At 44.3% G+C, this 25,729-nt stretch overlaps 1 protein-coding gene across 1 annotated transcript in view; it reads right to left on the reverse strand.

The window, feature by feature from the left end:
- Positions 1-25,729, reverse strand: part of glra1 (glycine receptor, alpha 1) — a gene marked incomplete at its 3' end in the record, with an annotated part of 119,265 nt that overhangs the window by 11,322 nt on the left and 82,214 nt on the right. The window contains exon 9 of the mRNA XM_080415797.1: positions 24,906-25,052. Coding sequence (XP_080271923.1) covers positions 24,906-25,052 — 147 coding nt within the window. The remainder of the gene's footprint in view (positions 1-24,905; positions 25,053-25,729) is intronic.

Raw genomic sequence — 25,729 nt, forward strand, 5'->3', positions numbered from 1 at the left:
CAAGAACACAGACTCAGTCCCTGCAGCAGTTGTCACTTACATACATTTACATACATTACATTTACATACATTTTCTGCATTCTGCATTTCTGGCTGGACATGCCTCCCCCTGGCCATGCTCCCTATTGCATCTTCCACACTTTTTAACATAAGTTGCATTTTGTGGTGGTTTCCCTTTAAACCCCCTCTGTCTGGGATTTTCCCTGTAATTAGTGCGAGTGCATTTCACCTCCTCCACATGTTTAACAGGGCTATCTTCTGCATTTTGATTCTTAATTAGCTCGTGGTTACGTGCCATTTCAATTGCACCAGGTAGTGTCAAGTTAGCTTTTAGCTGTAATCTCTGTGACAATGCCTTGTCTCTTAATCAGTTTGTACAGCCTTCTTATAAATGCCTACTGACTCACCATCATGCTGGATTCTTTGGTGGAAGCAGGCACGTTCGAATATAACATTCCTTAATGGGATGAAGTGCTCATCAAACTTTCCAATCACTGTATCATAGTCGTCATCCTTCTCTCCTGCGACAAACGTGAATGAGTTGAATATATTTTCGGCCTCTTTTCCCATCGCATAAATCAGTGTGCTGACTTGCACTTCGCCGTCCTCTGCTGCGAGTTTAGTCGCCGATCTGTACCTCATGAAGCGTTGTCTCCATTCAGGCCATTCAGATGGTTTGTCGAACTTAAAACTGTCCGGTGGAGGGAACTTTGCCATGTTAAACTGCACTTGACAATGAGTATGTCACTCTGCTATTTTTAACACAGTTTTAAACTTTCTTCTGACACCATGTCATGAACTCACACAGACACATGAGTTCTCTTTGGCTTGTCTGCCATTTACTGGGTTAATCAACAAAATAGTTACAGCTGGTCAGGCTTATATATTCCTGCCTAGGCTACTGCAAGGCAGAGATGTCCACGAGTCTCTGAGCTCGAGTCTGAGTCAAGTCTCAAGTCTTTGAGGCTCGAGTCGAGTCAAGTCTCAAGTCTTTGAGGGTCGAGTCCGAGTCAAGTCTCAAGTCTTTGAGGGTCGAGTCCGAGTCAAGTCTCAAGTCTTTGAGGGTCGAGTCCGAGTCAAGTCTCGAGTCTTTGAGGGTCGAGTCCGAGTCAAGTCTCGAGTCTTGTCAAGTCTCAAGTCTTAAAAAAAAAAAAAAAAAAATGGGGGGGGATTCTATTCTTAATTTATTTAATTATGTATTTATATGATGTAGCCTAAGGCTGAAATACAGTTATTATGGTCCACAAACCCAACTATTTAATATACTGTACATATATGTACAGTATATGAAAGTAATTTTTGTGCATGCGTATAGGCAATTATTATATAGGAAGGATACAATTTCACACTAGCACACATAGTAATGAACATTTAAATCGCAACTTTTACACACTAGCACACATATAGTGCCTAATAAACATTTAAATAACATATGGTGTACTGAGGTTCCAACAAAATGAAACAGTTGACTGCCAGTTCTGTGTGATTTCACTTGATTGGACTGATCCACGAGCACTGTCCTAAGGACTCTTACTCAGGGTTATGTTTCTAGTAGTCAGTGCATATAATCCCACGCTTTTATTCGTGTCCACAACTATGTCTAAAATCGATATATCTAAAAGTAAAAAAAATGTATGCCGGAAGTGTATTCAATGACAGTTTCTCGTACTCTGCTCTGCTGTACTCTACTACTATATTTCCTATAGATCAGAATAACCTTGTGTGACCTTCCAAAAGTCACGGGTTCGTACGGGTCAAAGCCGAACACTGTCTGCTGTCTAACGCGGCTCCGTTATCCGATGCCTCGGGATCATGGATGGGTTGGATTGCTCCGCCGTCACTCAGAGTTATAACGCGCTGCGTTTCATTTATTTATTTATTTGCTTTGAACCTGAGCACGTAGCTGTTGTTGGATATTGGAAATCCTATCTATATTGTCCCCCCCGCTATTTCATTACAGGTGACACAATTACTTCATGCAGCAGCCCTTATCACTGAGCGCCAGTGAGGGTCCTTATCTGTCAGCCACACAGAGCCCCCCCCCCCACATCCTTTCAAGGATTCAAACGCAAACATTGGGCGTCCCTCTATGAATTGAGATGGGTTGAGAGCGACTGTGTGTGTGTGTGTGTGTGTGTGTGTGTGTGTGTGTGTGTGTGTGTGTGTGTGTGTGTGTGTGTGTGTGTGTGTGTGTGTGTGTGTGTGTGTGTGTGTGTGTGTGTGTGTGCGCACACGCGCATGCGTGCAGATTTGTTTGTGTGGTACAAGGCAGCAGCTCTCCTCTCCTCTCTCTCTGAGATCCATTTTTAGAACCCATGTCCCCGTTCTGTCCTTGCCTCCATGCCACCCCATTTATAACTGTTAATACATGTTGGGGTGGACTCGCATGCGCTGACATGTGCACGCACGCACACACACACACACACACACACACAATCTGAACACATGAAGACGTGTGTGTGTGTGTGTGTGTGTGTGTGTGTGTGTGTGTGTGTGTGTGTGTGTGTGTGTGTGTGTGTGTGTGTGTGTGTGTGTGTGTGTGTGTGTGTGTGTGTGCGCGTGTGCGTGTGCGTGTGTACCTCAGACTCCCACCAGCAGTGCGAGCATGTCTCAGCATCCTTCCATTCAAGTATGTGTGTGTCATATATACACAAACTCTAAACAGCTCAATAAGAGGTCATCCCAGTCATGGCCTTTTAATGAATCATAACTGCATGGTAAAATACTAGACTTCATCCTTGCACCAAGTCTCCCATAAACTCATAGAGCTATTCTTATGAGCAAACATTATAACTGTTAAATGCTCCTCTGCATCTATTGTCCGACTATTATTTTAAATGTTTTAAAGTTATTCCTTTCCCTTCGGTTTCAGTTAACTGTTGTTTGGCTTTGATCACGAGACACAGGTCAAAGTGCACCAACTATAATGCTGCCTCACCAGATGACATGATCTATAGAGGATAGAATCTATAGGATAGAATCTATCCTATATCATCGGATCATAAAAACGACAGACGACTTGTTGCCAGACCGTGGAGTGCACACGGTAATGTCCACAGTGTTAATCAAATTTCAATTTTACAAATGACTAAATTGACACTGAGGATTTTTTACTGTGCACACAAACACACCCGCTGACCACGCACTATTTAAAAACAGAATAGAACCCTCCCAAGTGATGATTGGTTCGGTGCCAAAAGTGTCTTATAGAGTCTTTTTATAACCGAGTACATTGTGCTGAATAGCGTGCGTTGACCTCTGACGGATGGCTGCTTCAGTAAATATGAGCAAATGCCTAGCCGGCTGGCTCGCTGTCTAGCTAGCGCCACGTCACTCTGCGCGTTCCCATAACTTTAACCCATTAATACCTGGAACGCATCTGTGTCACTTTAGATTTCTTTGGCTATTCAAAAATAGCAGATATACAAGCTCATAGCGCGGCACCGAGTGCCGCGCTACGAGCTTGTAGATCTGCTATTTTTGAAAAATCTTGAAAAAAAATGTTTTTGATTTTTTTTCAAAAAACTGTTAGGATTTAGATTTTTTTTTTAAAGTCGCCTCAGGTCTTAATGGGTTAAACCCCCCCTTCATTCTCACCCCCTCCCCCACCTTGCTCCATCCCGACCTCTCCACGTCCTTCAGTGACGGCGGGTCCTGCCATTTCTAAGTATTACAGATGCTCCACTTTATTCTCACCGCCAACATGATTAATGTGAGGTGGGGGGGGGCGCTGTAAAAGGGGAGAAGGGGGGAGAGGGATAGAGAGAAGGGGAGGAAAGGAGGAGGGGGAGAGGCTGGGTGGGATATCAGGAGGAAGTAGCAGTGAGAGGAGGAAGGGGAGCGGTGTTGCGAGGTCTGCTTATTGTAATTTCCCCTCAAGATTTGATTTGAAAATAGCAGATCTACAAGCACACAACCCATCGCGATGCGACGCATTGTGAGCTTGTAGATCTGCTATTTTCAAATAGCTGATGTATGTTTAAAGTGCTCATGTGGCCCATAGTCGCTTCTTTTGGGCTTGTTTTCATAGACCTGGTTTGCTTGTTTCTGTCGCAGAATCTGGCAACGCTGAAGGGGCGGTGTGTGGAGGCATGCTCATCACTCGTTCACTCCTGCGTGTTCACTCCTCCCTTCTCACTGTATTTATGCTCCTCTCTTTCTTTCTCTCTTTCATTCACTCTCTCACGTTCCCTCTTAGTCTAACTCTCTCACCCTCTCTCTCTCTCCCTCTCCTCTCTCTCTCTCTCTCTCTCTCTCTCTCTCTCTCTCTCTCTCTCTCTCTCTGCGTCATACTGATTCTGCTTCAGCGATTCATTAGTTCTATAGTCTAATTAAAACTCCTCCATTAACACACAGCCACGCCTGCACCCAGACACACTATCCCAGGGAGGGGAGGGGGGGGTGAAGGAGAGGGGGGAGGTGATAAATAGAGGAGAGGAACGGAGCTTTGCCCTTTGGGTTGGACTGCAGGAGCGATTTATGGCCACACGTTGGAGATGTAGCTCTCCTCTCCTCTCATCGCCTCCTTTTTCTACCCCCCCCCACCCCCTCCTCCCCCTTCTCGTCTCCTTATCCTCTTAACTGCATTTCAAAGTGTTGAGTTATGGTGTGCGGCATGATGCAGAGAGAGAGAGAGAGGGAGAGAGAGAGAGAGTTAGACAAAGAGAGAGGCGATGTGAAAGAAAAGAGTGGCGGTGGGGAGGGGAAGAGAGAAATTGTGAAAGAAGAAAATAAGTGAAAGAAAGAGAAACAGATGGGGCACAAGGAAAAAGAGAGACATATGGAGAGAGAGAGAGAGAGAGAGAGAGAGAGAGAGAGAGAGAGAGAGAGAGAGAGAGAGAGAGAGAGAGAGAGAGAGAGGCACAGACAGACACAGACAGAGAGAGAGACAGAGAGAGAGAGAGAGAGAGAGAGAGAGAGAGAGAGAGAGAGAGAGAGAGAGACACAGACAGACAGACAGACAGACAGAGAGAGAGAGTCCCCTTGGCTCACTCTCATCTATCATGCTTTCCTCTCCTGATTGATGCATTTATATCTCTTAGCCCGCTGATGTGATGAATTAGGAGGAGCCAGGACTCCCAAATGCATGGGGGATGCAATATCTGCAACCATCTCCTCTCTGCAAATATTACCCTTTGCATACTTGTTTTAGGGCGCCCTCATTTACATAAACCTGTTTTGGAAGGTGTCACCCCTAACTATCGTCTGTATCTATCTGCTGACAGGGGCTGGAGGGATTTCATGGCTTGTGTCGCGTTGTTGCGTGACTCCCCCCCCTCTCCCCCAAAGCAATTTCAGCTTTCAGAGTAGCATGGAGAAAAAAAACTGAAGATATGTCCTCCTTTCTTATTCATTTTCCCTTGGATTCATTTCCAGCTGTCCCTTCTCCCTCTCTTACTCTATTGCTGTCCCCCCCCCCCCCCCCCCCCGTAAATCCCCTCTTTGTTTCTCTCATGCCGTCTTCCTCTTTAACCACATGAACCCTATCGTTCCCCATTCTGGGCAAAACAAGCGAACAAAATAGGTGAAAATTGACAGAGATTTGGTGTAGAGGGAAAAACAGGAGCGGACCAAGTATAGACCCGTCGGGGACCCCAGTCAACTAAGTATATACGGTTTCAGTGGATAAAGCCGCTGGAAGCTTCTCAGGATGTTTGAGGATTAATATTACGGTGGATATGAGTGTATCGACTCGACTGAGTGCTGGGGTAGTCTTATCTGGACTCATGTTTACTCTGGCGCCCCTGCCTCTGCTCTAGGATTGGCCAAAGAAAAGGAGAAAATTGTTCAACACTTATCACTGTCTTTGGACATGGACACCAGGTTGCGTTGGGGTGAGATTTGAGAGTCTCTCGGCTCATTAAATCACTCAACTGATGAGATTCTGCATAATGTAGCCTCCTCCAGTTCGTCCGTTCTATGGCTGAGCCCGAGTCAACTTCACAGTAAAACCAAAGTGTTAATTTAACTCTGAGAGTGTACAAATGTAACCAACTTGACCTGTATGGGTCTACTGTGTTTTTACACCTAAAGATCTGTATATTAGCGAAGGATTTTTTCAATTCAAAATACATACAGTGCCAACGTGAGGGTTTCTATCTATTCTGTAAATGCGGTCTTATCATGGAACCCAATGTATTCATGTCAAGTCAATTTAATGTATGTAGCACATACAATGTAAACTCAATGTGCTTCACAAAAAAAGACTATGGAACATCTGCATATATATAAATAGAAATACAATGTACAATAATCCCTCCCACACACTCATAAAATAAAGCAATAAAAAGAAAAACCTCATCATTCATCCACACATTTACATGATACAGCATTTATGACCCATTAATACTCCACCCCATAACTAACGCATTATATCCACACAGGATACAGCAACACCACGTACACACACATATACTGTAGAGAGAGACTGACTAACCATGAGCCTGACAGAATAGGTAGGTCTTAAGCCTGCTTTTAAAAGATGGCACAGGTGTAGCAGACCTCCGGTCATGGGGTGGTTTGTTCCAGGGCATAGAGGACCATAATGACTAAAAGCACCGTCACCAGATTTAGATAAGATTCTTGGTACAGTTAAGGAGACCGGTGTCTGATTTGACAGATCTGATTGGCTTTCAGGCAGTGAGCAAGACATGTTTTGTGTATCCTCCTCACTTATGCTGTGAAGTGTCAGTATACGATGTTGTGATAATTAATGCATCCAGCATTAGATGGTGACGCATGAGCAGACCAGCGGGTGAGACACTGAGGCACAAAGCAAGCAGGCATGGGATTGAAAACAAATAAAAGAATAACGTGTTGTAGTTGATTGACGGTGCCAGGGGTTTGTACCCCCCCCCCCCCCCCCCCAGAGCTTGGTGCAGTGGGCTGCAGGCCCTTGCGTTAAGCCTGAACGTAACAGTGTGCACCAACAGTGTAACACAGCGCCACGGAGGGACGTAGAGGCGAACAGTGTGGTGTCGGGAATATTTATAGAGAACTGTATTATCAGCTATAATGTCGTAACAATCCAATGTAAATTTACCACAGGGGTCCTGGTTGTAAAATGGTGCTGAATGCTCCCGTAATGCAGTTGTATACAACGTAAGTTCAGGAGTGGAGACCGCCCTCTGCTTAACTCGGCAACTCCCCGCTCGCCATCACCTCATCACCTACACCTGCCTTCCATTATCAGCCAGCCAATCTCACGTCACAATCACCTCAGTAGACGGGCTTAAATTCAGCCGTGAGCCTTTGCTCCTCGTTCCTACTACTTACGTGGTCTCGAACGCCAAACATTCAGTCCGCGCAAAGTAAAACCTTATCGTTGTACTCTGTCCTGAAAGCTTTCATTCACGTTTAATCAGCTTGTTACCACATTTACTTTATAAAAAAACTTGCTTACCGTTTTGTCTCCTCAGTCAGCTAGAATCCACAGCCACAGGTAAAACAAAAAGCAACGAAAAAACAACTTGCTGCCCGCCGCGCCGTTTCTTTTCCAGCTTCTCTCCACCGGCGCTCCGCAGCCATGGACCAGCAGGAGCTGGTCCTCCACGCCTCGGACGAGGACCTCTTCTCCTCGCCGGGCAGCCAGGGTGTCATCCCCGACACCGGCCCGTCCGGCTCGGACTCTCGGAGCCGCCGAAGTTCGGCGCAAATACCACCAGCCCAGCCGAGGCGGGACCAGCCTCCGCCGCCTCTTCCCGTTCGAAACAGCGGCTCGGAGCGCTCGTTCCATTCCACCTCCTCCCGCCGCTACGCACCAGAGCTCGTCTCGCCTCAGCTCTCTTACTCTGAGATTACGGTCCCCGGCTTGCACCGGGTGCTAGCGGCGAACGGCGTTCCGTTTCGCCGCACGGACCGCAAGGCCGCGCTGTTCCATGCGTATCTCGCGCACCGCCGTGCTGCGTATCCACACGCACCTCGAGTGGCCCCGCCCACCCGGGCTACTCATGCTGATCATCTCGCGCACCACCACGCTGCAGATGCTGACGCACCTCGAGCGGCCCCGCCCACCCGGGCTACACGCTCCGACGTCGCCGCCCAGCTGGCGTCCTCAACCACACCTCTCCGGGAAGAAGCGCCTCATTGTGGACATTTCGCCCCTACTCCGCCGTCTCACCTGGTCCTCCGTCACCCACCAGTTCATCATCCGCGCAGCTCACATCCCCGGTCACCTCAACCTAATCGCAGATTCCCTCTCCCGCTTCTCTTTTCAGAAATTTCGGCAGTTAGCCCCGGACGCAGACCTGGACCCCACTCCTGTTCCTCCATTTTCGGAGACAGTATTCCACTGACCCCTCAGCTTCACCACCTCCTCGTCCAAGCCCGCCATCACGTCCTCAACGGATACTCACCCGGAACCCTCACCAGTTACCTCACCGCCTGGAACGCCTTCAAAAGGTTCCACGCCTCCGCAGGCGTCCCCTTCCCCTCCACACACGTCTCCATCATTGCCGCCTTCGTCACTCACGCTCACTCCCAACTCCAACTCCGCACCTCCACCTTGCACGTCTACCTGAGCGGCATCAATTTCTTCCTCAAATTAATACACGGTTCCCCCTGCCCGGCCATTACGCACCCCCACGTCTCCATGCTGCTCCGAGGCCTCGCACGCAGCGAGACTCCGGTTCCTTCCCAACGCCACCCACTCACCTCCGACCTGCTCCTCAGCTGCCTGGTCACCCTCCGTTCCGGCTACCACTCCCCCCTGATCGACCTCACCCTCGAATGCATGCTTCTGCTCGCGTTCTTCGGGTTCCTACGCTGCTCCGAGTTCACGTCCTCCTCCTCCCAATTCAACCCCTCACGTCACCCTAGCCTCTCCGACCTCGCATTTCATTCCACCGATTCCCTCACCTTCACACTCAGGCGCAGCAAAACAGACCAGCTAGGGCGGTCCACCGTCATTCACCTGTTCAAAACCGGTACTCCACTCAGTCCCTATGAACCCCTTTCCAGGTACGTCACCCTGAGATTATCTCTCGACGCCACACCACAAGACCCCCTGTTTACCTCAGAAACCGGTACCATAGCCACTCGCTTCTGGTTCCACCGCCACTTCCGCCAAATTCTCACCCTGTCCGGCCTTCCTTCCCAGCTCTACTCGGGCCACTCCCTCCGCATCGGCGCCGCTTCCACCGCCTCTAAACAGGGTCTCTCGGACCACCTGATCCGCGTCCTCGGCCGCTGGTCCTCCCAGGCCTACCACTCCTATATCAGGAGTAACGTCCAGGACGTTCGTAATGCCCATCTCCACCTGGGTCGAACGTAACCCGTCGCTCCGTTCCCCCCCGATTGGGGTCCCCGCACTCACTCCCCCTCCGTCCCTAGACTCCGTTCCATCTCTTTGCTCTTTTGGGGGCCGTATCCCGAGCGAAGGCGACGCTACCCGATCAAGCCCCGGTGGCCGTCCGCTCCCGAGACATACTTCCCCCCACCCTGAGTCTCGCCCTTCCCGGGTTCCGCATCCACACACATCCACCCATTTTCGTTCAATAAAACCTGTTAAACTTAAGCAGAAGGTGTGGTCTCTTACTAGTGAAAAAGCCACACGTCTCTTTGCAATCAATCTAGTTTAAAGAAAAAAAACTTTAGTGTAGCAGTGCATGTCTCGGATTGGTGGAGCTCGCGTTTCAATGGAAATGTTATGGCCAGTGTTGCCAGATTCTGTGAGAGAAACAAGCAGCCAGGTCTAGGAAAACCAGCCCAAAAGAAGCGACTATGGGCCACATGAGCACTTTAACACATACATCAGCTATTTTCAAATAAAATCTTGCGGGGAAATTATAATAAGCAGATCTGGAAACCCTGGTTATGGCCATCATGTGAGTTTCTGCTATCCTAAGTCCCACAGACCGGAGACACAAACGTAAATTGTCGTTGAAAATCACTATCAGTCAACTACAAGATTTTACCACATTATTGACAATAAAAAAGACTATAATAAAGAAAACGATTAAAGTTAAAAAGAAGAAAGCTAAACAATCGTTTTGTCTGACAGCATTGGAAAGGCTAATGGATAATGGCTTATGGGAGAAGTAGTTCCTTTAATCTTAAAATATGCACACAGTCCTTGTACCGTCACCTTTTTTATTATCCGTTTTCCTTTTCAAATCAATGTTTCAAATCAATCAAATGTTTTATGATCATGAATGATTCATCAGTATGCTGGTTGGCTTGATTCCAGGCTAAAACTCTTAATATAAGCATTTTTCTGAAACGACTACGGAGAAAATGAATGGGATTTCTACTTCCGTCATCAGTTCCTGTGAAAAACATGGTGGCCACTGTTATGCTCTATTTAGGGGCAATGCCAGCACAGATTGGACTTTTTGCCCCCCCCCCATCCAGTTTGACCAGTACCCCACCAACATGTTATTATTTAATAATAAAAAATGTTAAATACTAGTGTATACATTATTAATACATATTAAAAAATAAAGACATTTCCAAATTAATTCAAAGGTTAGAAATACAGACTAATACAAGGCTACAATTAGTGCAGAGTCAGATTCTTTTAAAGAGCTGGTGACATGTTTTTGCACTTTTTCTGTTTTTCATGTGTCTATGAGGTTGATAGAACTTCATAAAGCCCCCCGGTGGTGTTTTTATGGTGTTTTATGTCTTCTCTGACTATTTGGAGTTTCTTCCTGGAGGCTGAAACCTTGAGGGTCAAACGTGCCAATAGAGAAACAGCGCTTTAGTGACATCACAAAGCCATACCCTCCCCCTCATTATCATAACACAACAGGTGTGGGCATGAGGAGGAGGAGGGACTAGGACAGGTGGGTGGTGCTAAGGTGGTGGAGGAGGTGCTAAGGTGAGAACCAGGTATACTTAATGAACTGGAGGCGTGTCCACATAAAAACATAATTTTAACCATTTCTGTACACTTTTTTTTTGTTGAAAAAAATCCTTACATAATAATAATACCTTATGATCAGGTTTTAGGGTTGAAAAATATCATGGCACCCCATTTTTAAATCCTTCCACTAGGAGAGATTTGCTGCAGGGAGCGTAATATGCCAAAAATGAATGGAATGATACCGTTCTCAGGGAGTTTCATCGTCACAATCGTCGCCTTCAGCTCTACTAATGAGGAGTGAAAGGAATAAATAAAACATAAACGTAGGTCTGTTGTATTTTAGTTGATAATTGAGCACTGTCAAAATCCATTAGCCTAATTTGTTAGGCACTGAGGAACTGTCCAGGGTCCTGGAATTGTCACTATCTCACTCCCAGTGGTGGAAAAAGTACTCAAATGTTTAAGTAAAACTATCAATACCACAATGTAGAAGTACTCTGTTACAAGTAAAAGGCCTGTGTTCAAAATGGTACTTGAGTAAAAGTACAAAAGTATTGGCATCAAAATATACTTAAGAGTACCAAAAGTAAAAGTACTTCATGTTTGAAAATAGCAGATCTACAAGCTCACAACGCGCCGCGATGCGACACGTTGTGAGCTTGTAGATCGGCTATTTTCAAATAGCCTATATATTAAATAGGGCTAAAGTGGTTAATGTGTTTAATATAATATAATAATTTGTATCTGCACTAGTAACTAAAGTTTTCAAATAATTGTAGTGGAGTAAAAGTATAATATTTGCCTCTGAGATGTGGTGGAGTAGAAGTAAAAGTATTGAAAATGGGAAATACTCCAGTAAAGTAAAACTTCCTCAAAAGTACAGTATAGTACTTGAGTAAATGTACTTATTACTTTACACCACTGCAGTGAAGTTTGTTTCCTCTCGCCGTGGAGGGGGCGACAAATTACATTAACTAACACATCACTGTGTTGGTGTGTTTTCTCTATGGATGACAACTTTCTTTACCATTATGTGTTTAAGTTTGAGGCAAGCCTACAAACAGGCATAATAATAAGTTACTGCTTTGTGCCTCGAGTTGTCTGCTAGTGCTTTGATTGACAACCTAATTTGATTGTGTTTCATTTGTTCATGTTTGTTGTTGGTGCTTAATTTTACATATTGTTTTACAGTGCATCGTCGCGCATGTGAGCATTTGTTATTTGGCCCAGAGGTGTTCAAAAATAAGAGAGAAGCTTTCAAATGCAACCAGTCTCATACTTCTATGATGAGATGGATACTTCTTTATGTTCACAATGTGTTAATCATTGACCTTCTTGCCCATACCAGTGGTATTGCATGTTTGAGTCACAGTATATTTTTCATTACTGATGACCACTTTGAACGCATAGCGCAGTTTGTTAGATTTTGAAATTCCATACAGCAGGGGTCTTCAACGTTTTCAGACCAAGGGCCCCTAGCTGAGAGAGAGATGAAGCAGGGACCCCCACTATATTGTATACAATTTTTTCAGATAAAACTTATATATTTTTTTACTTGATCTGCTCTTTTTTCCCTCTACAACTATACCTCTTTGCCAAAAATAGCCGATTTACAAGCTCACAACGCCTTGCAGCGCGAGGCGTTGTGAGCTTGTAGATCTGCTATTTTTGCCTAAAGTTCTCCTAAGAATAGGGATTCTATAGGGTTCAATTCAAGTGGTTAATGTAAAAGAAATTATCCTATCACACAAAGATTTGCCGGCCCCCCTGTAGTAACTCTGAGGACCCCTAGGGGTCCCGGACCCCCTGTTGAAGACCCCTGCCATACAGTATTGGCAACTTCTGGAACATTTCTGGAAAAGGTGAGGTCATCTATTATTGAAGCATTAGACTTTAGTACGTCACCAGGGGTTAAATTGTGCCGGAGCCGAGCTCCACTGATCTCCCCCTCCTGGCTGCGTTTTTCTTTGACACTAGACTGCACACACACAATGCCAGATTTCCAACGTGCTGTAAAAACTAATAATAAATAAACAAATAGGGCATTTTTAGGTCAGTGTGCTGTAGATAGATATACAGGAAACCAAGGCTAGAGAGAGAGCAGAGGCATGCTAACTTGCTGAGCCACAGGGCACCCCCAGTGTGCTTTTTTTTATTGTACTGCTTACAAAGTACCCAACTCTGCGTCTCTCTTTATCCTTTCCATTTTCAATCAGAAGTTGTATTTCCCCTGTTGTCTCCACCATTTTGTTTTGGCTCGCTCACTGAGAGGGGAATTCACCTCTCCCTTCATTTTTCTGATTAGTGTAGCAATGGATGTGCATCAGGCACACTGGTAAACAATTACAGTAATAACCGGCATCATTGAAATTCTGACAGGTTGCCTACTATCTGTGCATGGTGCCAGAACGTGTCATAATGAAAAATGCTGGTACAGTCAGTGTGCATGAAATTAAAAGCTCTAGTTAATGCACTTTTTAATGTTTTTCACTATATCAAAGCAGAGACTCGTAATGCAAACAACCTCGAATTTGTTAGTTGAGCTTTTGGTAGAAGACCTTCTTCAGGACATGTCCTGAAGAAGGTCTTGTGGTGAAAGCCGTGGCCCCCACTTTGAAAACCTGCGGTCTAGAGGTTAAGTGTGAGGGACTGTGGCCTATCGCTCTCGCTGTTTATTTACACTGGCTAATCCCCACTCTCTTATCTCCCCTTGTTTCCCAAAGCTGCAGCACAACCTCCCAGATCAAGGTGTTTAGAGAGACTAGCTTAATGAACAGGCAAATCATCATGGGAGAATGAACCCCCTGCCACGCACACACACACACACACACACACACACACACACACACACACACACACACACACACACACACACACACACACACACACACACACACACAGACACACAGACACACAGACACACACACACGCTAATCAAAGCTATCGTGACTAATGAGCTGATTATCAAAACAAACGTGTTTCATCCACTAATAGTAATACGGCTCTGTAAGTTGTAAAATGCCATCTTTCTGCTGAAGGGCAACTACTCCTCACTACTTTACTGATATGCTATAGTCTGACACTCCCCAAAACACCAACAACAACAACAACAACAACAACAACACAACAGCATAGAGTGAGGGACATTGTTTAAAAGGGGCATCTGCCCCATTATGACATCGGTACTGTATTTTGTTCATGTGTGCAGACGAATCTGTTATCTTGGAGAGAATATCAGACAATCTGTATTTCAGTTAGATTTTTAAATTGTGTTTTTAAATGGTCTTACTTCTTTTTTTTTCATGTGAATTACAAAGAAAGCCTGAGTTATTATACTGCCGTAAGTACACTTGGTAATAAGTATCCCTTAGCAAAGCTTTCGATAAATTAGAAGATAAAATTTGATTAGGTATCAAATAGAAGATACGTTAAAACGATAGTAATTGTAATTGTCAAGACGAATACAGTAATTTGGGGGTGGAGTGTGTGTGTGTGCGTGTGTGAGGCATTCCTTTTTTGTTTTTTTAATGTCCCATGTTTCCGCTCAGCTATTTCCATCCTCATGCTGAAAAGGACCTTTGGTAGCTTTCTACCTTGAGGCTGTTTAAAGCATGTCATCACTTATTTTAGCACCACACTGTGATACAGAACTGCACAGCGACTTCTTGGCCGATGTGATGTAGGCCAATTTATTTTTGATGCATTCAACAGAAATGGCTGCGTGTCATCTTATTGTCCACAATGCTCACATCCAGTGAGCTGTTTAAATGCATTTTGATTTATGTGCTGATAAATGATTCACAATACCAAAAATAAAACACCAATTCAAATGTCTTCTAATGCTAAAATGTGGAGTAGTAGCCCCCATGTGAAACACACACACACACACACTCCTGGAAATACTCCAGTAAAGCAAAAATACCTCACAACTGTACTTAAGTACAGTACTTGAGTAAATGTACTTAGTTACTTTACACCACTGTGAGGGCTGCATTGGTGGGGATTCCTTTTTTATACAATGACAGCAGGAAAACGTTAAATCCTCCACCACACTTTCACTTCTGAAGGAGTTCTCTGTTTCACTCTGGAGAGTTGTGGTCTGTTTTAAAGCAGGGAACTGCTGCCAGCCAGGCCCATCCTTCAAGCATGAATGGCTGCTATTGATCTGCTCCTTTTTGGCAGTTGCCCTGCACGCCCACCAGGGGGGGACATCACTCTGTGTCACACCCCACTCCCCCTCCCCTGCAGAGCAACACGGACGCGTTGACTCGCATCACTCTCCCGAGCGCCGCTTTCCTCGCCTCAGCCTCTCTCTGTTGCTTTTCCTCTCTGGCTGTTTCTCTCTCCATTCTGCTCTCCATCTTCTTTCTGTTCTTTCTTTCTCTCTCTCATTCCACCGCTCTCTCGAATGACTGCAGTGTCTATTTCATGGGCTCTCTCTCTGTCTTTTTTATTTAAGACAAGTGTAGGACTATGCACTTTCTCCCTATAGCTTTATTTCCCTCTCTCTCTCTCTCTCTCTCTCTCTCTCTCTCTCTCTCTCTCCCTCTCTCTCTCTCTCTGGACAATCAGTGTCACTAATGAATCAATAAAGCATCAGGGTGGAAAACACAGAAATCAGCACACCTGGGAATGCTGCTATGCCGCTGCAGCTTCCCTTCCTACAACATATAGCCAGTCAGCACTGAACCCGTCCAAACAAATGTACTCTACATTATGGGGAGCCATGGAGCCTGAAGGCCAAGCCATCTAGGACAGGGGATGTCTGTCTGGCTGTATGGACACACACTAAAGGCTGAAGGCTTCCCCTGGGTATGACTGATCCCATGGCCATGTCAGACGCTGAACAGTGTGTTGTGCCAAGTTTTGTGCAGATCGGAGGAACCCCTCCAGGCCCCCAGGGGGCTTGGGGGGGTTCCTCCGATCTGTTCTTCCGATGCCCGCCTAACCTGTCCCCCGATGGGGCCCCCTATTCTGTTGGCAGACCCCTGAACAGTGTTTGTGCCAAGTTTGGTGCGGATCGGAGCAACGGTGCGCCTCGCAGTGAGTTCAGTCCGCGGTCCACCCTTCCTCTAGGCAATCTTAATAAACGGCAGGATAGTTGAAGCATTTATAAAGATTGCCCTCATCTATTTGGCCAAATGATACATAGAAGGTCACCACACTATGACATGCACTCAAGCAGCCAGCCTGTATATTGCGGCTTCGCCACTGAACACCACTATATGATTGTGTGCGGCTTCGTTCACACACTATTCCCATAGTAACTTGATACTGATTGCAGAAAATTGGACAGGGAGGCCACACCATTATTGTCTCCAGCCGGCCGAAATCCTCCCGCCCATCTGTGTGTTTGTGTGTGCGTGTGTGTGCGTGCGTGCGTGCGTGCAGGTAATCTCTAACTCGCTGGACCATTGGTATATTTTCTGCCATTTTCTTCAAAACATACCTTTTGCTATCCTACAAATGTCACACAAAATCACACACATTATCTCTGGAGTCATATGATCGAGATGTATCAGTCCCATTTTTCATATTCCATTTCAATTGACTGACTTCCAAATTTTGCAGGCCCTGGATAGCCTTGCGCTCTTTGAGGAGCACAGTTTATAGACTCTATTTCTTGCCTTAAGTTAATTCCAAATGCCTTTAACTCATTAATGTTTTAACCCAAATCCCAGCCAATTCTCCGCCAGGAATTTAGTTTTGTAATCATGACCTGGAATTTGTCCTCTGGAAGCTCTATTATTCTCTGTCTTATGTGGTGTGGTTGATTTAATTATCGTATCTTGTCTGGTTTTAATCCTACCGCAGTAGTAGTAACTGTTTACAATGTGTACAATTCTGTTAAGTGGGGGGAAAAAGTAGCTCAGGCAAATTAATAATCAGCATAATTTTCAATGAAACTGCCTATTCATCCCTATACTGAATACACTACGTTGCAAATGTGCTTGCTTTTCAGGTTTCTAGTTATAGCTTGAATATGGTTTAGGACCTTTATTCAACTGAAAAAGCAAAAACCCGGAAATACTCCTGACGCAAGTATTACATCTTTGACATAGCCACAGATTATTGGGCTCTTGCCCAGTGCAACCATTTGCCCAGCTCTGTGCGGTCTCTTAATGATAATGATACCATTAGTAACAGGGTTTCATTTGAGAATAAAATGTCTTCTGTTTTTTTCCCTTCTTTTCTACATCAACAAACCTCATTACTGCAAACACGAGAGTTGTATTATTTCTCTTCTCTTCTCTTCGTTGAATTAGGTGAGAAAGGGCTTTAACCCAATGAGACCGGGAACGCATCTGTGTCATTTTAAGATTTCTTTGGCTATTCAAAAATAGCAGATATACAAGCTCATAGCGCGGCACCGAGTGCCGCGCTATGAGCTTGTATATCTGCTATTTTTGAAGATTCGTGAAAATTTGTGCTAATCTTTGAGTATACATATTTTTTTTAAGTGAACATTTGTAACTCAAATCTTTGCTTCTGGGGGGGGGGGGGGGGTCCCTGGAACAACATGTTTTGATTGGGATCGGCGGCCAGAAACATATACATTTGGGGGTCCTTGACAAGAAAAAGTTTGAGCACCACTGATATAACAACAATAGTTTTTCAGAAAAATTAAGACATTTGTTGAGACATTTGACAGGTACATATGTTCGCTTAAAAATATATATATTCAAAGATTTGCACACATTTTCAAGATAAAAAAAATAAATAGCAGATCTACAAGCTCATAGCGCAGCACTCGGTTCTGCGCTATGAGCTTGTATATCTGCTATTTTGTGAATAGCCAAAGACATCTTAAAATTGCACGGATGCGTTCCCGGTCTTTAAAGGGTTAAGTGGGGAGGCTGCAGCATTGTCTTGGTTTATGGTGTGAAGCCTGCTAGTGACAGTTTCCTCTGCAGTGGAGCTGAGTTCTGACTGATAGCCCTCTCAGGGCCCTGGGCTCTGTGCTGCCGATCACATTAGAGTCATATTAGAGCAACCGGACGGAGAGGTTAATTAAAAATGTGTGACGCTCGAGGACCGCAATTCTTGCTCTCTTTCTGTGTCTTTGTATGTCTCGCTCTCTGTTGCTCTGTTCTTTTTTTCTTCAGCAACAACTGCTCCTCCTCTTCCATTGTAGTCTTCCTCTTCTCTCTCTTGATGCCCGATCAATCCCAAACCCCCACTCCCATGTCTTTCTGAGCAGGTAGTCTTACTTAAAGACACTTAAAGGACGACCGTTTTCAATATTTTTAATCTTCATAATGTCTCATAGGAGGGCTGTGGACACTTCAGAAACCCCTTTTTTAAACAAGATTTTTTTAAATGCGAGAACAACAACTTTCCAGGAATAGAAAGCCTGCAGTTTCTATTAGCTTGGATTGCCCATCGACGATGTCACTGGTAGGCAGGTTTCTGAACTGTCCACAGCCCTCCTCTGAGACACAGACAGGGCAGACAAAAATGGTACCATATTATAGTGAGCATTAGTGAGGACCAATTATATGAAGATAGATATATGTTGAAAATGGGTGAAGTCGTCCTTTAAGGACATATGGTTACTGATTACTTGAAACACGACGAGTCATTTCTTTTACAGGATGACCTTTTGTATCTTGTGTCTTCTTGTGTGGTCACACAAGCCAGTCTCTTTTTTTTTGTCAAGTAGGGATTTGTTATAGCTTGACTCACTCAGGACAGAATGATATGGTAATGAACTCTTGTATGCATTATGAGCTACGTTCCCACAGGGACCAGTCCCACTAAAATGAATGCTAATGAGCTTTGGATGTGGCTTGTACCCCAGTGGCATACACTACATTATAAAGAAAACAATAAAAACATAAAATAAAATAATAAAAATGAATAAATATTGAACTTGAACTGCTACACACACACAACGAGGCCTTGAGGCTCGTGAGGCATGCCCGAGCGAGCTGCTAAGCGAGTGATTTCCTGCGCCAAGTGGCCGATCGCTTCGCGCATCAACGAGCTTGCCGTCTCAGTTAGCCGTGGTGGACAGAATAGTTAATAATTGTTTTCAAATTGCATATATGCTGGATGTTGAGTTATTGAGGAAGGCTGAGTGAAACTATAACGTATTGCTAAGCTAGTTGGTCAGGGACGTTAAGTGAAATAAAAGGACCCTAATAAGCTCAAGTTCTGTGTGTGTGTGTGTGTGTGTGTGTGTGTGTGTGTGTGTGTGTGTGTGTGTGTGTGTGTGTGTGTGTGTGTGTGTGTGTGTGTGTGTGTGCTGTATATCTTCTTTTTTTGGTTCCTATGATATAACAGGTGGTAGATGCACTAGAATTGGGTCAATCCTGGTCAACAGTTGGCTGCCTGTGGGAGACAGTGCCTCTCATTCCTCCCCTATCAGAGAGAGGGATGGTGGAGCTGGAGACAGTCAGGGCACCAGTCAGGGTGTTTGCATGTGTGTGTTTGTGTGTGTGTGTGCGTGTGTGCGTGTGCGTGTGTGTGTGTGTGTGTGTGTGTGTGTGTGTGCGTGTGTGTGTGTGTGTGTGTGTGTGTATCTTTGTGAAGAAAAGGTCTGTCTGTTTACTGAGGTAGTTTTTCCCTCATTCTAAAAAGAGTGTGCACTGAATGGATCGAAACTAGTTCCTGTTGGTTATTTGTTATTTGATTAAGTAAAGTGGACTTAAAGGGTACACATGTGCTTTATAATTCCAGTCTGGACTGTTCTTATTTATAGTTAAACAAGTAAGACGCGCGAGCGCTGGAAGCGAACGCAGCTCGAAAATATTGTGTATTTACGGACTTGTAATCCGTGTTATTTCACCGTGATGGGGAGAGAACATTGACATTGTGTGTGTGTGTGTGTGTGTGTGTGTGTGTGTGTGTGTGTGTGTGTGTGTGTGTGTGTGCAGAGCATTGTCTAAATTCCTGCACTTTGGCGCACTCTGGCGGCTGCAAATAGGCAGTGCACGCACGTGAGTCACATGGGGGCGCGAGGCAATGAGAGCGTGAGTCACATGGGGGCGCGAGGCAATGAGAGCGTGAGTCACATGGGGGCGCGAGCCAATGAGAGCGTGAACACAGAGACAACACACACACACAACCCAAGCACAGTTACATAGTAAGCTCCACTTGGTCGGAGGCGCGGCTTCGTCGCGCCTCCTTCCGCGTTCGCAATAAAAGTAATTTCACTATAAAATCATAAGTATAAAATCAAAAAAAGTATAAAATCAAGAGTTTATAAAGAAATTTGGAAAATATACTAAATAGTGGTTTAAAAAACACACAATAAACAAACAACATAAATACCAGATAACCTTACACAAACGCGTGGACGCAAGCACACACACACACACACACACACACACACACACACACACACACACACACACACACACACACACACACACACACACACACACACACACACACACACACACACACACACACACACACACACACAGTGTTTTTGTCAGCACTCAGTCAAACAACACTTCCATATTGACTGACAGGTTTACTTCTTATTCAATACTAAAGCCTGGGACTGATAAATTCAACAGGACAGATAAAACTGATTGATTAAATGCTTTAAAAGACAGAACCAACCAAAGAATGACCAGTCTTTGGAAAAACTGACAGCATTATTTACTAAGAATATGCAACTTAAGGGAAGAACTTAAAAAATATGTATTTCCAAAGCAGAGACGTTCGATCTTCATTTAGATCAAAATTACTGATGAAAAATGCAAGCTATTCGATGTCAAAACAAGAACAAAGTGAGAGAATGAGACAACAGCTTTTGGTTATCATCTTAAACCACCCTGCAGCTAATCTTGCAAACTACAACACAAATTAGTGGCAATGAACTCAATTGTGGCGTTATAACAGTCCGCTTTATGATTTGACCTATAAATCTTGAAACTGCCTTCCTCGATTCATGACGCAACTTCCCATGCAGGCCACGACCATTTACGCCTACTTACTTTTCCGCCATTTTAAATCTTCTTCAAAACCAGGACATCATATGGACAGTTTTTGAGTGACACAAAACAGTAATTTAGATGACGTCCCGCTTATGACGTCCTGGAAATTACGTAAAAATCATCCCCATATCGGCTGTGATCTGGCCTAGTCCTGAACGACACTGAAAGATGTCATCATGACGTCATCTGGTTCTGTGTCTCCTATTTGGAGCGAATTCAACACGTGATCATTTATACAAGGGACTGTCTGATTTAGTCTTGACTGCGTGCTGCCTGGTGTCACACGTCGATGTACAAGCTCACAACCGAACCCAACTGTTTTCAAAAGTCATCAAAAAGTATTAAACCTGCACTAAGGGCTATCTATGCCAGTGTGTAAAATGTTTTTTTCATGCCTTCTTGCTACAGCTTGTAAATCCACACAAATTAGTTTATGGTGTCACACAAGGTAACACACAAATAATCCGAAGAACAGACCAGGATTGAAAAATACATGATTTGACCAGGATTACAACAATTTAGTATTTCAGCATCTTTCCTCTAGGAATTACGTTTGTTGAAATAAGGTGATTTTCTGGGCCAGATTGGTCAAGTAATGATATGACTTATTTTAGGCTCCATTCGAGCTCTCAATGATTCGACCAGGTCTGTCAATGTTTGCTGGGATGTTGTATTTCCAGAGACAAGTGTCTCTCTCTCTCCCTCTCTCTGTCTCATCGCCCTCTCTCACTCGCTCTCTCTCTCTCTCTCTCTCTCTCTCTCTCTCTCTCTCTCTCTCTCTCTCTCTCTCTCTCTCTATTTATTTTCTTACTTATTTTTCCAATTATAAGTCTTGTCATTGGCATCTCAGCCTTGCATCTGACATCAAATGTGAAGGACCTGCCTTCTGCTCATGATTTAAAAAAAAATACATCCGACACCGGCTCAAAGTCCCAGGCTGTGTGGGATAAGGAGAGGATTTCATCATCAGAACCGCATTGTGATTTTTACAACATTGGTGTGATTCTTCACCCCCTCCGCCCTCCTACCTGTGACACCTGGGTAGACAAACCCATTTTGCCAATTGTCCAGCACAATGCTATGAGAGAGCTTCTCCTGACCGCGGGACTCTACAGTGTGACTATTTCACTCACATTTGCCCTTAGCAATAGATATGTGCAAATCAGAACAATTATTTATGAGCACAGAAGGGACAGTGCAGGGACAGTGTCAAGCACTGTCAAGCTTTGACAGTGTCAGTTTTGACCCTGTTTCACAACCACCTGTGATGTTTGTCAGCCCGATGTAAAAGAAAACTAGTTTGAAGTAATTCAAACCACCCTCTTATCATGGTAGTTGTAATTCTTCTTCAAGCCGAAGGCTTGCCAGCGGAGGATTCAGCAGTGGTGTAAAAAGTACTCAAATGTTTTACTTAAGTAAAAGTATCAATACTGCAATGTAGAAATACTCTGTTACAAGTAAAAGGCCAGAATAAAAAATGTTGTTGAATAGAAGTACAAAAGTATTAGTATCAAAATGTACTTGAAGTACCAAAAGTAGAAAGTACTCATTATGCAGAATGTCCCATTTCACAATGCGTCGCGATTGTGAGCTTGTAGATCGGCTATTTTCAAATGGCCGAAATGTATTTAGCTGAAGTGATAATGTATGTTTTTAAGTAGTAACTAGTAACTAAAGTTTTCAAAAAATCGTAGTGGAGTAAAGTATAATATTTGCCTCTGAGATGTAGTGGAGTAGAAGTAAAAGTATTGGAAATTGGAAATACTCAAGTAAAGTACAAATACCTCAACATTTTACTCACGTACAGTACTTGAGTAAATGTACTTAGTTACTTTCCACCACTGGGAATCAGTAGCAACTTTGATCGTAATAATTGTTAATCCTCTATCCTTTTTGAAAGGCATTTGCCTGCATTCTGGCCAGGCAGGCAGTAACAAAAATCAATAAGGAGAAAAAAAAAACCTATAGGAGTAATAGCCAAATACAGAGGTACTGTGTGGTCTCCCTCGGCAGTGGGACGGAACAAATCTCAAAGCCTTTTGTGTTTGCCCATTGAGAGATACAAGCACTGGCATGGATCAATAGCAGCTACACACACTGATCCGCTCATCCCAAATGTCCTCTCAAACACAGGCGTCCTTCAAAAACAGAGGTCCTTTTATGTCTTGACAATATGGGACAATATGGAACTGTTTTTGTTGACACTAAAGTCTATATGGCTGAAAGAAGTCTCTATGGTTGAAAGAGTGAAAGAGACTGAATATAGGAGATTCATGTGCCCCGTGGTCTTCTTTTCTAGTCAGAGCGTGGGCATCCACTACATTTATTCAATGATCAAATCTCAAGGTTTGAGGCATCAAGAGGCGAAACTGGTCCGAAGGTAAAAAGCGTGTGTGTTTGTCCTTTAGTATGTTGAGCACGTGGCCCAGTACTATTGGCGATGTCATACTGTAGATTCAACTGTGACTCGTGACCTGTTATCTCCTCTCCCTAAGTAAGTACTTTTACCGTAGCGCTAGCCTGGGTATGCTCTTAGTTGCTAGTTTTAGAAGAGAATGCACTTAAGACTTCTGGTGATTAGTATTTTTCTTGCCTACCTATTTGGAATGCACTTTTTCTAAGTCGCTTTGGATAAAAGCGTGTGATAAATGACTGTAATGTAATGTAAAGTACTGTAGGTCTTTGCGGCTTATTGTCGATATCGGTCAAGAACGTCTATCCCCTTTTCAATGTGCCCTGGAGATGGATTTCTGAGGTGGAGGGGAGAGCAACACCTACCATCAGCTCCCAATACTTACAGCACAACTTAGTTACCCAAACCTTGCTACTCATACACTGAGTTTGAGGTGCCGAACGAGCTACCTGGACACCATATCCTCTCCCTATCCTGTCTTCATGGGTAAGCTTTCTTTTTTGGGCGGTGAAACCGCCCCTATATGTGAGGTTTGGACATCGACATTCGCTGCACTATGATTGGCCACCATTGTACCCCCCCACCCATTGCACCCCCCCAACCCTGCGCTGTGATTGGCCACCAGTGTACCCCCCTAACCCTGCACCGTGATTGGCCAATCACAGTCTATTCAGGACTGTGATTGGCTAGTGAAACATGACACATGTGCATAGCCCTAGGGGTGTACAATGGTTGGTCCACAATATTACTTTTCTTTAAGTGAACTTCCATCACTGTGATGACCACTGTGACCACACCGCCCACTTCACACTGGGTGTGATTTTTGGGCGGTGAAACCGCCCCTATATGTGAGGTTTGGACATCGACACCCATTGCACCCCCCCAACCCTGGTTATGTTTTTTTTTTTAGTTAGGTGTGTACAATGGTTGGTCCACAATATTACTTTTCTTTAAGTGAACTTCCATCACTGTGATGACCACTGTGACCACACCGCCCACTTCACACTGGGTGTGATTTTATTTTTTGTACATGAACACTTTGCATGGTGTTATCATCCCTGGCCCCTCTCTACTGCTCTGACCACTAAGGGAGAAATTAGGCTTGATTTATACAGTGTTGCACGCTGAAAATCGCAGATCTACAAGCTCATAATGCTTGCAGGTCATAGATAGATATTTCCACGCAAAACAAAGTATAAATCAGTCTTTAAAAGCAACCCACTGAAGAATCAAGCAGATGTTGAACAGTACAAGTAAGACGCGCGAGCGCTGGAAGCGAACACAGCTCGAAAATATTGTGTATTTACGGACTTGTAATCCGTGTTATTTCACCGTGATGGGGAGAGAACATTGACATTGTGTGTGTGTGTGTGTGTGTGTGTGTGTGTGTGTGTGTGTGTGTGTGTGTGTGTGTGTGTGTGTGTGTGTGTGTGTGTGTGTGTGTGTGTGCAGAGCATTGTCTAAATTCCTGCACTCATTCCTGCACTCTGGCGCACTCTGCCGGCTGCAAATAGGCAGTGCACACACGTGAGTCACATGGGGGCGCGAGGCAATGAGAGCGTGAGTCACATGGGGGCGCGAGCCAATGAGAGCGTGAACACAGAGAGATGGACACACAACCCAAGCACAGTTACATAGTAAGCTCCACTTGGTCGGAGGTGCCGCGTTCGCAATAAGACCCCTAACATATTCCAACATGAAGGGTATGAAAATAGAACGTGTAGAGTACGGTATTTACCTTCATGTGTCGCCGTCTCCTTCTGAAGCGAAGCAGCTCCTTGTGTTGACGGGCGATGAAGTTCACAGCGGCATACTCCAGCAGGGCAGAGAATACAAACAGCAGACACACGGCCATCCAAATGTCAATGGCCTTCACATAAGACACCTGGGGGTTAAGAGGAGGCACGGGGTTGTTAAATACAATGATCCAAGCACCACCGAAGAAGGGTACACCCAGAAATCACGTGATCACAACAACAAAAAAGATCGCCTCCTTTCATGTTAAAGGATTCACAATAGTGATTTTTTTTCAAAAAACAAGCCACATTCAAACGGCCATAGCTCTGGAAGGGAGGATCGCGTCCGGTCAATTTCCCCCCCCGATTCTACCGAACCCCTGTGTGTGTAATGAGCCGATCTCCGTGAGAACGGCGGTCAAAGAGAATATTCCATGATTTTTCAAAGGTACTGTAAAATCGGCGTTTTCGCTGGCAAGGGGACCGGAGACGTATGAATTTATTAATTCATTCCTGGCAGTGAATGAGTTAAGGTCTACTGAGATGTGTTTGGCCTAGATTGTGCTAACACAACAATACAATATACCAACAAGATATAATAATAATAATAATAATAATAATAATAACAATAATAATAATAATAATAATTATTATTATTATTATTATTATTATTATTATTATTATTATTATTATTATTAATGATGATGATGATAATAATTAATAATAATACTGTATGTCCTGAAAAAAAAGGAATAAGAAAATAATAGAAAATATTAAAACAATTGAAAGTACAGGTAAGAATCTCTTCTAAGGCAGGTCTGGTAAG

This window comes from Gymnoscopelus braueri (assembly GCF_963280865.1).
Source record: "Gymnoscopelus braueri genome assembly, chromosome: 20".
NCBI lineage: Eukaryota > Metazoa > Chordata > Actinopteri > Myctophiformes > Myctophidae > Gymnoscopelus > Gymnoscopelus braueri.